This window comes from Grammomys surdaster, unplaced genomic scaffold (assembly GCF_004785775.1).
Source record: "Grammomys surdaster isolate TR1022 unplaced genomic scaffold, NIH_TR_1.0 66, whole genome shotgun sequence".
NCBI lineage: Eukaryota > Metazoa > Chordata > Mammalia > Rodentia > Muridae > Grammomys > Grammomys surdaster.
In genome coordinates, this window is record NW_021604568.1 from 5,287,308 (window position 1) to 5,300,060 (window position 12,753).

A 12,753-nucleotide genomic window follows, 5' to 3' on the forward strand; every position below is an offset into this window, starting at 1 on the left:
AGAGAGAGAGAGAGAGAGAGAGAGAGAGAGAGAGAGAGAGAGAGACAGAGACATACATGACAATTCACCAGACTCAATTTCCTCCTGTAGGCTGTGGGACATAGAGTGTGGAGCATGTTTGCGAGTGTTGGAAGGCCATGAGGAATTGGTACGCTGTATTCGATTTGATAACAAAAGGATAGTGAGTGGGGCCTATGATGGGTGAGTTTGCTAACAATATTATGAAACACATCTAAGATGAGCTGGGGCTGCAGCTCAGTGGCAGAGCGTGTGCTTAGCATGTTCAAGGCCCTGTATTCAGTAGCTAGCACCTGCCTTCCCCAAGCCTATGTCTTCATTCCTCCCAGTTTATGATGTTAAATGTAAGCCTTCCTTGGCTCTACAAATTGATATACACTGTTGCTTAATTGCTATTTGCCTCGCTTTTGCTTACTGTTTTCTAAATATTCTTCCGGGTCATTTTATTGTATTTGTATTGATTATTATTTTTGCTATTTGATTATGTATTTGTCTGGTTTGCCCTATAAAGCAAAGAACCAGACAAATTCACAGTAACAGGCCAGGCATATAAAGTGGATAATTGTAAGAGAGTGAGAAGCCCGTCTCCAGACAGAGCAGTCATCTGACTCCTGTGAGCTACAGCCACACTTTGTATTTGCTGCCCTGGCTTTTTGCTGTTCTTCTTTGTGTTCCCTTAAGTTTGCTTTCTACTAAGATTTTTGTCCCCTTTTTGATCTTTAGAAAAATTAAAGTGTGGGATCTTATGGCTGCTTTGGACCCGCGTGCTCCTGCAGGGACTCTTTGTCTACGGACCCTTGTGGTAAGAGTCTTGTTGTTAAAGGGGGCTGACAAGCAGGTAGAGGAAGAAATTAAATGTTAATGTGCTGTAGAATATAGATCTGGATTTTATAGTTAGACTCTCACAAAACCTACTAAGTGGAAAGGCAACCAATACGTGCATGACAGTAAACTGTATTTATATAGTACCTTTCATCCAAGAGTGCTTTAGAGACTGGGTATGGGGAGGCCGGTGGCAGCTGCTTCACAGCTGCATTGCACACATCCCACACGTAGTCCAGGAAGTGAATGAGAATTCTGTATCCACCAGAAGCAGCAGGAGGCACTGGGGGAGAGAATATAATTACTCAAATTGGAACCTGTCCAGGACCTCAACACCTGTACTTGCAAAATGTCCCCTGGGACTCTCCTGGACACCCCCCCCCCCCCCCATCAGCTCCTTAGTTCTGCATCCCATTCAGTAGGCCACGCCTCCAGCACCTTAATCCTCTTTGTCATTCCTTCTCCCCTGTATCTGAACATCTGAGAGAGGTGAGACAGGAGAAATGTTACCCTCCCATTCTTTGTAACAGGGCCTCATTGTGCAGCCCTGGCTGTGTCAAAATTGCAGTCCTTCTGCCTTCAGTTCCCTGATATCAGGATTGTCGGCCTGCATCCACCACAGGCTTAAAAACATAGAATTCTTAGCCAAAAGCTCAGATTGACAGTTTCTTTAGTTAGATGTGTGTGGATCTAAACAGATCGTTTTGAACAATTCAGATAAAACATTAAAAGTTCAATGTTCTCAATTCTGATTCAACATTGAGAAAGTCTCAGTTCTGGTGAAAAGGGATACTTTACCTTTCTTGGATTTAAAGTACGTTCTTAAGCTGGATATGGTTGCACACACATGTATGTAATCTCAGCATTCAGAGGCTGAGGCAGGAGAATTGCCATGCATTCCAGACAGTTAAAGATAGATGCAGTCTTAGAAGAGCACACATGCTTTGCCTGATTTCTTCATGCCTGTCTTGTTAAACGTGCACTTCATGTGCTGAGTGTTTTGTCTTATGTCTGTAGTCCCAGACATTAGAAGTGAGGTGAGAAGACTGCGAGGTTCTGGCTAGCCTGGGCTATAGAGAGACCCTGTCTTCAAAAAGAAATAAACTTTCCTATAACTTCAGAACTCAGGAGCCTAAGGGAAGAGAATCTTGAGTTCAAGACCAGCCTAGACTATATACAAAACAAATAATAGCAACAACAAAAGAATATTCAACTAACAGTTTGATACAGAGCCAGGTGAGGTAGAGCTTGCTGTTGCATCCTAGTTAGTGATGGGGAGGCAGAGGAAGGTGATCTGAGTTCAAGGTCAGCCTGGTCGACATTGAATTCCAAGCCAGCTTAGACTATAGAGTAAGACACATCTCAAAAAAAATATAACAACAACAATGATAATATAATACATTTAAAATTTTTGATGTCTATATGCCAGTAAAACCATAGATTATCCCCATGTACATAGCAATCCTTTCATGTTTATGTGGGCCCACCTTGTCTCTAGTCTCTGATAAAATCCTGGCCTGCTTTATATAACCTTGGTTAGTTGACATTTTCTAGAGTTTTATGAAAATAAATCATATAGTATGTACTTTTTTTTTTTTTAAAGATTTATTTATTTATTATATATGAATACACTGTAGCTGTCTTCAGACACACCAGAAGAGGGCATCAGATCTCATTACAGATGGTTGTGAGCCACCATGTGGTTGCTGGGATTTGAACTCAGGACCTCTGGAAGTGCAGTCACTGCTCTTAACCACTGAGCCATCTCTCCAGCCCTAGTATGTACTTTTTTATACGTATCTTATTTTTTCTTCTCAAACTTGGTCTCCTGTGTCACTTACTCAGTCATGTATCTAATGGTGATCTTAAACTTCTGATCTTCCTGCCTCTACTTCTGAGGTGCTTGAATTACAGATAAAGACCATCACACTGGGTTGTTTAGGCACACAGTCTTTCATGGATTAGTCACCTGTGTCTTAGGCAAATCTGTTGCTGTGGAGAGACACCATGACCACAGCAACTCTTTAAAAAGTAAGGATTTAATTCCAGCCTGTTTACAATGTCAGAAGCTGAGTCCATTGTCACGGTGGCAGGCATGGCAGACATGGAACTGGAGAGGTTGAGAGCTATGCTTCTTGATTGGAAGGTAGAGAGAGTGGGACTATGTCTGGCATGGGCTTTTGAAACCTCAAAGCCCTCCCCCAGTGACACACCTCTTCCACTAAGGTCACGTCTCCTAACCCTTCTAAATCTATTAAACAGTTCCACTCCCTGATGACCAAAGATTCAAATATGTGAGCCTGTGGGGGCCATTCTCACTCAGACCATCACAGCCTGGCTTTGTTTTTGAGTAAATTACTTTTACTCGTTGGTTTGTCCTTTCCAATGCTCTCCATTCATTTGTCCAGACAGAGTTCTCACCGTGGAATGTCATTTTCCTCTGCTGGAAGAACTTTCTTAACATTTCCTGTGCAGGCACACTGGTGACAAGTACTGCCCAGTGTTGCCTGGAGAAGTCTGGTTTACCTCACTCCTGCAAGGTGTTTTTGCTGGTAAAGAAGCCGACAGCTTCTTTAATTGCTTCAGTGCTGTCTTCCATTTGCTCCTGTGTGGTCTCTGCTTAGATAAGGTGTCACTGTCCTTTTTACTCTGCACAGTGGGTTCTTTTCCTGTGGCTACTTTAAGATTTTGTTCTTGTCAGGGATTTTCTACAATTTCAGTGTGGTTTTCTCTACTTGAGATTAAGAGATTACTAGTGGGTGAAAAACAAGACTAGACTAGCTGTGTGTTATCTGTAAGAGCCTACCTCAGGGCCTACAGATACAGCTCAGTTGGCATAGTGATTGCCTCATATGTACAAACTACTGGATTCACCATTCTGTAGCACCATATAATCAAGACATAGCTCCTGTCACTCAGAAGGCGGGGGCAAGAAGAGGAGAATTTCAAAGTCATTATCATCATTTACACATGGAGTTCAAGACCAGCCTTGGCTACATGAGACCTAGTCTCAAAAGGGGGATGGGGAGGGGGGTGCTGGAAAGATGGCTCAGCAGTTAAAGAGCATTTCCTGCTCTTCAAAAGGCCCTGCATTCAGTTTTTCAATTTCTAACATCACTTCCAGTACCTCAAAACTACCTGTAACTCTACTTCCGGGGCGTTTGATGATCCTTCTGGCCTCCACAGGTACCTGCACACATATGCCATACATACACAGAAACACATCGAAGAAATAAGTGGATGAATAAATCTATCGTAGATGTAAAGACATTTATAAATAAGTTAAAGTTGATACGGTGATGTATGCCTGTAATCCTAGCAGTTGGTAGTCTAAGACAGGAGGACCATGAGTTTAGAGACCAGCCTGGGCTTTATAGCAGGACCTTGCCTCAGAAATCTAACAGCTGGGATTGGAAGAGCATACTAGCATGCACACGGCTCTAGGTTGGTTCACTAACACCACCACCACTCAGGAAAAAAAGAGGCTGAAATCTGTCTTCCTGAAATTCCTGTGTTGAAATTACATCTCCAATATTTTAGAATATGATTATATTTGAAGACTGAGCCTTTTAAAAGGGTGATTAGGATCAGTTGAATTAATTGGGACTAGGTATTAATCCCATGTGACTGGTTTCCCTAAAAGACAAGATCAGGCACACACAGGTAATGCTTGTAAAGGTAGAGTTGTCCATCTACAACACAGGCTGGGGAAGAGGCCTGAGAGTCGGAACAATTCTCCCAACACTTCAGTCTTGTTCTTTAGCCTCCAGACAGTGGAAAATACATCTCCATTTAAGCTGCTCAGTGTATGGAACTCTACAAGTTATATCCCATGCTATTACGAGTGTAGAGTAGCTGCATTAATTTCATACGGCAGACGACCAACTAGGAATAGTATCAGGATAAAAGGGTATGGTGCATCATGATCGGCAAAAGGTAGGTCAGTCCTTAGTGCATCCATGTCTACTGATAGCATAGGACATACCACATGAGGAGGGGACACACCGATAAAGAAAGTCAGTGAGCCTTTATAGAGTTGAAGAGATCAACCCAGTCATGGGCAGATCCAGCAGGCAGCAAAATCAGAGAGAATTGTTAAACTCAGCAATACTGTCTCAGCTGGAAGTTATTATCCTCTTCATACAGAATGATTCTTCCTTCCCAAGCTCCCATGGAACAGTCACCAAGATGGATTACGTTGGGCTACAAGCGTACCTTAACAAATTTAAATACTAGGTATGCTCCAGCAAGATGGTTCAGCAGGTAACGGTGCTCACTGCCAAGCCTGACAGCCTGAGTTTGAGCTCTAAGAACCCCACAGTGGAAGGAGGACTGACCTGCACTCATGCCATGACACGTGCATGCTTGCACACATATACACACAGATTAGTAAATGTAAGAAAATGCCTAAAGCTAGAAACATGCAGTATATGTTCTTAAGCACACCACAGTGGAACTAAAGTAGAGAAATTACCAGTAGGAAGGTAAGTGAAAAGTCCCAAAAGATGTAGAGAATCCACCTAGCTCTTTTAAATAAGACATAGGGCGAGGAGAAATCTCAAGAGAAATTTAAAGGGATTTTGAATATGAAAATAAAAATAGACAATTTGTGAGCTTTGGTGGTGGTGGTGGTGGTGGTGGTGGTGGTGGTGGTGGTGGTGGTGGTGGTTAAAGAAAAGGCATGCTAGGACCCATGAGGTGGCTTCCACCACATGGTGGGAGAAGAAACGAAATTCTACATGCAGTCTTCTGTCTCCACATACCCACCATGGTACAAGAGCCTGCACACACACAAAAATGCCTTGTAGGGCTTTAAAAGTTAAATTTAAAAATAAAAAGATGACCTACGGCAGGACAGACTACAGTGAGATATGGTTCTTAAGGCAAAAACACTAACATGAATAACGAATCTTTTTGCTTTGCTTTGCTTTGCTTTGCTCTGCTTTGTTTTTTAGGAGCCAATATGCCCTGTACCCAAACACAAGCTCTCCCAGTGACCCTCACCCTACAGCAGCCCCATGTATTCCCAATACAGCTTTGAAAAATCCTTTTTGATGTTGTAGAGAAGCTGTCTAAAAGGACCATCTCTTCCACCAGTCCAAATAGAATCCTGTACTCTAGTCCTCTGTTTTCTCCTGTTCCCTTCCTCTGATGCTCTGTAGCTCCCTGCTGCTTCTTCAGGCTCACTGTGTGCAGCATCTGGCAGTGGGACCAGTCACTATCACCCTGACAACTACCCTGACAAGTCTGTGCTCACTTCCTCACCAGCCTCCTCCATTCCTCCTGCTTCTATTTCCCCTTCTCTCAACCTTCCCAGAAAAATTTTTATTCTGTAACCAAATCATTTGTTTATAGCCCTCCAATAATTATTTTCCAAGACTCTTCAGGAATAGAGGGCACTAATTGCCTGATCTGTTGCAGCTAGTCAAGGTAAGACTCACCCCCTGCTACATGACCAGAGTACCTCATCTTCAATAGACCCAGAACTATCCCTTTCAAGAAAGAGCCTCCTCAACAGAAAACACCCCTGCCCAACCTCCTTCTGAAAGACCACACTTCCCAGATTCCCTTGCAGACTACTGAGGTCATTCCTGCCCCTGTGAGAGGCTGCATCCTGTCTGCCTCTGTAAACATTTTGGCCATCCGCATGCCTAGGTGACAAAAGTGCCCCTCACTATAACTAAACATTGTCCCACCTTAAAATGGAAGGAAAAAAAAAGAAAAGAACTGTATGTCTCCTCACATAGCTGCAATCCCAGTGCTTTCTAGGACAGGGACGGGAAGATTGTTGAAGTTTACTGATTGCCAACTTAGGTTCAGTGAGGTAAAACAAGTCAGCTACTTGAAGAGAGTGAAAGTAAAACCAAGCTGATGGCTCACACTTGTAATCCCAGCATTCAAGAGGCTAAGGCAGGAGGATTGCTCTGAGCTCACCACCAGTGTGTGATTTATGAGACCCTGTCTCAAAACAAAAGAAAAAATATATGTCCAGCAAAATATTAGTATTAAGAAAACACAACTTGCTGGGTGGTAATTCAGGGTACATGCCTTTAATCCCAATACTTGGGAGGCAGAGGCAGGCGGATCTCTTGAGTTTGAGGACAGCCTGGTCTACAGAGTGAGTTCATGGTCAGCCAAGGCTACACAGAGAAACCTAATCTCAAAAACCCTCCAAAATTTTATTTGACTTTTTTTTTTCTTCAGGGCTCGGGGTGGAATCCCTGTGCCTCCTGTACACTCCCCAAGTGTCTCACCGAAGTTTGTTTGTTTGTTTGTTTTTGGTTTTTTGAGACAAGGTTTCTCTGTGTAGTCCTGGCTGTCCTGGAACTCACTCTGTAGACCAGGCTGGCCTCGAACTCAGAAATCCGCCTGCCTCTGCCTCCCAAGTGCTGAGATTAAAGGCATGCGCCACCACTGCCCGGCTTCACCGAAGTTTTGAATCTTACAATACTGATGCCTTTTTAAATTGAATGTTACTGGGGGAGGTGCACATGCTATGGAGATCAGAGGCCAACTCTGTAGAGTCGGTTATCTGCCTCTGTGGGTTCTAGAGATGGATGTCAAGTTACCAGAGCTTCATGGCAAGTGTTCTAATCCTCTACCCTCTTCCCAACCTATTGTTCCTCGCTCGTGTTGAGCCTGAACTCAAGCTTACTGTGTAACTGAGGTTGACCTTTAATTCCTAATCCCTCTGCCCTCATCATCCAAGTGCTGGGCTTACAGGTTACATGCTTACCAAATGGATTCAGAATCTCTCTTTTTAAAATTGTGATGCTAGGGATTAAATCCAAAGCTTTATAAACACTACAGAAATGTTCTTAGCAGCCTTGAAAGAATTCATACGTTAAAAAAAAATCCACAAAATATGAACAAATTGATTCCAATAATATATAAGAAAAGTTATACTGCAGCTCAGATTGGAGGTTACAGGTACAGGGTAGAAGACTGGTTGAGCACTTGAAAACTGGTGTGTTCTTACGGTGCTGGGGCTTAAAGCTGGGGCATTTTACAAGTAGGCAAGTGCTCAACATGACCCAGTGTTCAGTTCATGTCTTCCATCTTACCACCAGGTAAGCCACATGATTTCAGTAGCAACGGATCAGTAAAAGCATTTGGCAAAGTGCTAGCGATAGTTTAGTGGCTAAAGAGCACTGTCTACTCTTCAAAGGACCTGGGTTCAATTCCTAGCACCCACACGACAGCTCACAACTCTCTGTAACTCTATTTCCAGAGGATTTAACATTCTTCTTTTCGGGCCTCTCCAGGTACCAGGCAACACATGATACAGACAAAACACCCATACGCATGAAGCAAATTTTTTTAAAAATCATTCGTCAAAATCCAGTGTCCACCTATGGTAAAACTGAGCAAGCTAGGACAAGAAGGGAACTTCATAAAGAAAACATAAATTTAAACAATTAAATATCACTTGGAAGATTAAGCTAGGGTTTAAAAGATTGTAGTGTCACTGATGGGGAAAGCATCTGAACTCTGTCAAGTGGCCCAGCTTTGAAAGCCCTTCTTTGAAGAATCTAACAAGGCCAGGAATACCCCTCTTCCGTGGTCACACAGTTCTGCTTCTCAGGAAGTGAGTGTGTATTTCCATCAGAACCATGCAGGCTGGAACGATGGTTCAGCAGTTTTGAGCAATAGCTGTTCTTGCAGCAGCTTACAACTAGCTGTAATTGTTGGGGCAGAGGAGAACCAGGGGATCTGACACCTTCTTAGCCTCTGTGAGCACTGGATAGACAGGTGGTACGCAAATTAACATGTAAGCAAAACACATACAATAATAAATGTTTAAAATGTTTATAGGGTAGAGGCAGAATCTCGAAATGTAGTTCGGCTGCCCTGGAACTGGTGATCCTTCTACCTCAGTTTCCTAGGCATATGATTAGGTTTCCTAATCATAAGTGTATACGTTCCTGGCAGCTCTGTTGTTATTTTTTTTGTTTTCTTTTGTTCTTTGGTGTTTTTGAAAGAGGGTGTTTTTGCAGTTTTACCTGTCCCAGAACTCCCTATGTAAACCAGACTGGCCTCAAACTCACAGAGTCCTGCCTTCCTCTGTCTCCCAAATGAAAGAAGGAAGTTTTGTTTGTAACAACAACAAAAAAGAACAGGCTGTCTATCCATCAACAGGAAGGTAGACTATCTGTAGTATATTCATACAATGGGATATTAGCCACTAATCTTTTAAGGGATAAAATAACTGTTTTTACTTGTTTGTTTTTTGTTTTTGTTTTTCGAGACAGGGTTTCTCTGTGTAGCCCTGGCTGTCCTGGAACTCACTCTGTAGACCAGGCTGGCCTCGAACTCAGAAGTCCGCCTGCCTCTGCCTCCCAAGTGCTGGGATTAAAGGTGTGCACCACCACCACCCTGCTAACTGTTTTTACTTGTAACAAAAAAGAAAGAGAGAGAGAGAGAGAGAGAGAGAGAGAGAGAGAGAGAGAGAAAGAGAGAGAAAGATTCTAATGTTTGAGTAAAATAAGCTAGGCATGGAGCTGGAGCGATGGCTCAGTGGTTTAGAGCACTGGCTGCTCCTCCAGAGGTCCTGAGTTCAATTCCCGGCAACCACATGGTGGCTCACAACCATCTGTGATGGGATCTGGTGACAGCTACAGTATACTCATATACATAAAATAAATAATAACATAAAATAAATAAATCTTTAAAAAGTAAGCTAGGCACAAACATATACTACATGTGTGTGTTCATATGAATTTGAGGGTGGGTAAAAATCAGTGACAACAATTGAAGTGCAATAGAGACTGACTAGCAGCAGTGCTGAAAGTCCTTTCCAGGAAGTTAGATGTAGTCGGCACCTGATTTAGGCAGTGTTTACTCCGTAACCTCATGTACTAAACTAGGCCCCTGATCTCATGAAAGCCAACCAATAGAATTTTCCAAGTTGACAAGCATGGTGGCGCATGTCTTTGATCCTGGCACTCAGGAGGCCGATGTAGGCATATCTCTGAGTTTGAGACCAGTATAGTCTACAAAGCAAGTTCCAGAATAGCTAGAGCTGTTACATAAAGAAACCCAAGAAAAGCAAAAAACCCAACAACAACAACAACAAAAAAAGAAGTTTGCAAGTCATTGACCATTTATATGATAGCTTCAGATTGGTCATGGTAGGACTTTGTGCATCATGAAAATATAAATGGTTCTTCAAACTAAGGAAGTTTATTTTTCTCCTAAGATTTGTTTTTATTTTATGTCCATGGATGTTTTGCCTGAATGTATATTTGTGCAGTGCAGTGCCCTCAGAGGACAGAGGAGGTCAAATCCTCCTGGAAGTGTAGTTACAGATGGCAGTAAGGTATCACGTGGGTGCTGGGAATCGAACCTGGGGTCTCCAGCCCATGCTCTTAGCTACTGAGCCATCTCTCTAGACCCAAGAAAGTTGGTTAGATGAGTTTGCCAGCGTGTCACTTCTTACTATTGGTCACCCCTTGACTTCTGATGATCAATCAAAGGAACTTGCAGGGAGATAGCAAGGAGCACTCTCCTCTAGCCCAGTAGGCAGTGGCAAGCCAGGATCCTCACTGCCATTTTGCCTCAGTAGTAAGCACTGTTTCCTGTGTTCCTGAGATGAGTTGTTGCCCAGTATTTGAGTTTTGCATGCTAACGATAGTGAACTGCCTCCTGTCTGCTTGAGACAGTGGAAGAACACGCCTGAGCCTCCCTATAGGCTCCTTCAGACAAAGAGGCTTTTGATTTTGAGTTCAAAGTCTTACCCTTTTTGTCTCTGCCTCTTTAGGAGCATTCTGGAAGAGTTTTTCGACTCCAGTTTGATGAATTCCAGATTGTCAGTAGTTCACATGATGACACAATTCTCATCTGGGACTTCCTAAATGATCCAGCTGCTCATGCTGAACCGCCTCGCTCCCCTTCTCGGACATACACCTACATCTCCAGATAAATAGCCCGACACTGGCCTCATAATTGCCCAGGTATGAGAAGAAGTGTGCATGCGGCACTGTGCTAGAGGATGGAGTATTGGCCGTGGGTGCCGCTCACTCCTGGAGCATTGTCATTCTCAGACCCTTTGTCTCACCCATCCCTGTACAACAGGAAAGCAGAGTTGACAGCATGAGATAAGACAGGGGCTGCCCCAGTGAGCACTACTTTCCCCAAGGTAGCCAGCTCTAGTTCTGGAGGATTCTTCTCATGTAGTACTAATGTAATAGTTCCTTCAGTACAATTTTTATGAAAGTAAAAATTTTGAACCAGTTTGAAAACTAGTGAACCCAATCCTGTCATTTATAGTTCTTAGATCAAGTACCTACAAGGGAGCCCCTTCCAGTCTAACTCTTAACGTATGACTGGATACGGCTCTAGGTGCATTGCGCCCCTGACGTCACACAGCTCTGCCTTGCCGGTCTAAATGGGAACAGAAGGTAGCGTCCTGTCTCTGCTCTCTCTGCTCCTTCAGGAGAATACCTGGTTTGTTTGTCCGGCCCCAGTAGCTAACAGGAAGTTGGTATCCTTCCTACATCTCTAGCGCCTCTCAATGGCAGGGCAGAACCTAAAGTGCCCACATATTCTGTGTGCATGTTTGCAGTTGGTGTCCGCTGCTGTCACCAGTTAGTGTTGGGTTATTGGCTTTAGGTACTTAGCACCAGCCTCTAGGGAGCATTGCCTCCACATCACTTCCTGTTTCCCATGCTCGCCTTGGTGGTTACCACAGATGTGCCTCTCACTCCATTCCTGCACCTGTCAGTCTTCCTGAGGAAGTGATCTGCCTCTGGGGGCTCCCTCAGTTTCTCTGCTATCAGAGAAGACACAGTTGTTCATCACTCCTCAGCTTAAGTCACACTGCCTGTGTGCCTGTGGGCTTGTAAATTCACAGGCTGTCATACCCTGATGAGGGAAATGAGTGCAGGACTGACTCACAGGTCTGCAGGAAGACAATGTGCAGAGTTCTCAGTCCATCACTCGTCAGAAGCCCTTTGTAAGGCACCCACGGCTCATGCTTCCATAACCACCGTGTACACGTCTGCTCTTTTTGCCAGTGTTTGGGTTTTTCCAATGTAAGAACATTTGCTGTTGGGCTGGAGGGCCCTTGGGTATTGAGTACCTGGCCTGGCTCATGCTAAACACCTATTTAACCACAGAAATGTGCCCCTGACCCTCACTGTTACTATTCTTCCTAACTTTGTTTACGTCTGTCTCCCCTTCTCAGGGCTGCTGAAGCAGCCATGCCCTGAGAGCCTGGCTGGGTCTCATTTGAATCGTCTGAGCTCTCTTCTTAGGCTGTCTTCTCTGTTTCCATGACACTAGCTCTCACTTCTACACACATGACTCAGAGCTTCTATTTCCATGCTACATTTCTAGCCTACACCTTCAGAGGGCCCAGGAGCACTGTCAGTGTCCCTGTACACAATTCCTCAGGCTGAGCCCCACCAGCTTCCCTCCAGTACCCACTTCTTGTAGGTACACCACTGTGCCACACCCTGCGTGCTCTGCTGTTCCACAGGTCACGGGAAAGCATGGCATTGCCTCGGCCATTGCTCACTCCTCATCACGGTCCCTCTGCACAGGATTCCAAGCCTTTGTCATTGACAGCCACATAAACATGCTTTTTTTCTTAAAGCAAGTAAAAAGTACAAGGAAAGGGGCTAAGGACTGTTGGCTGTGTCTTCACACAGGACTCGTTAATGTTGCAGTATTTAACATACCTGCCAAGACCAGGATGAACAACAACAATCAAACTCCTACCCGGATTCCCGGATGGATCAGCGAGGAGCAGGGCTTTGAGACTCCTGTTGGGATACAGTCGGTCAGCAGCCAGCCAGGACGGTCTGGTCGGCACACCGGCTGCTTCAGTGCTGCTATCAGAAGATGTCTTTATCTTGTGTGAATGATTGGGACTTCCAAGCCTCCCTTCCTCCCTTCCTCCCTCCCTCCCTC

The 12,753-nt window shown here is 44.2% G+C and overlaps 1 protein-coding gene across 3 annotated transcripts in view; it reads left to right on the forward strand.

Annotated features, from left to right (window-relative positions):
• Btrc (beta-transducin repeat containing E3 ubiquitin protein ligase) overlaps positions 1–12,747 on the forward strand; it is a 176,632-nt gene extending 163,885 nt beyond the window's left edge. For all 3 annotated transcript variants that reach the window (XM_028776096.1, XM_028776094.1, XM_028776103.1), the window contains 4 exons: positions 91–201; positions 742–820; positions 10,601–10,793; positions 12,492–12,747. In XM_028776096.1, the coding sequence (XP_028631929.1) occupies positions 91–201; positions 742–820; positions 10,601–10,762 (352 nt within the window). In that variant the 3' untranslated portion in view covers positions 10,763–10,793; positions 12,492–12,747. The remainder of the gene's footprint in view (positions 1–90; positions 202–741; positions 821–10,600; positions 10,794–12,491) is intronic.
• Positions 12,748–12,753: the final 6 nt, after the last annotated feature.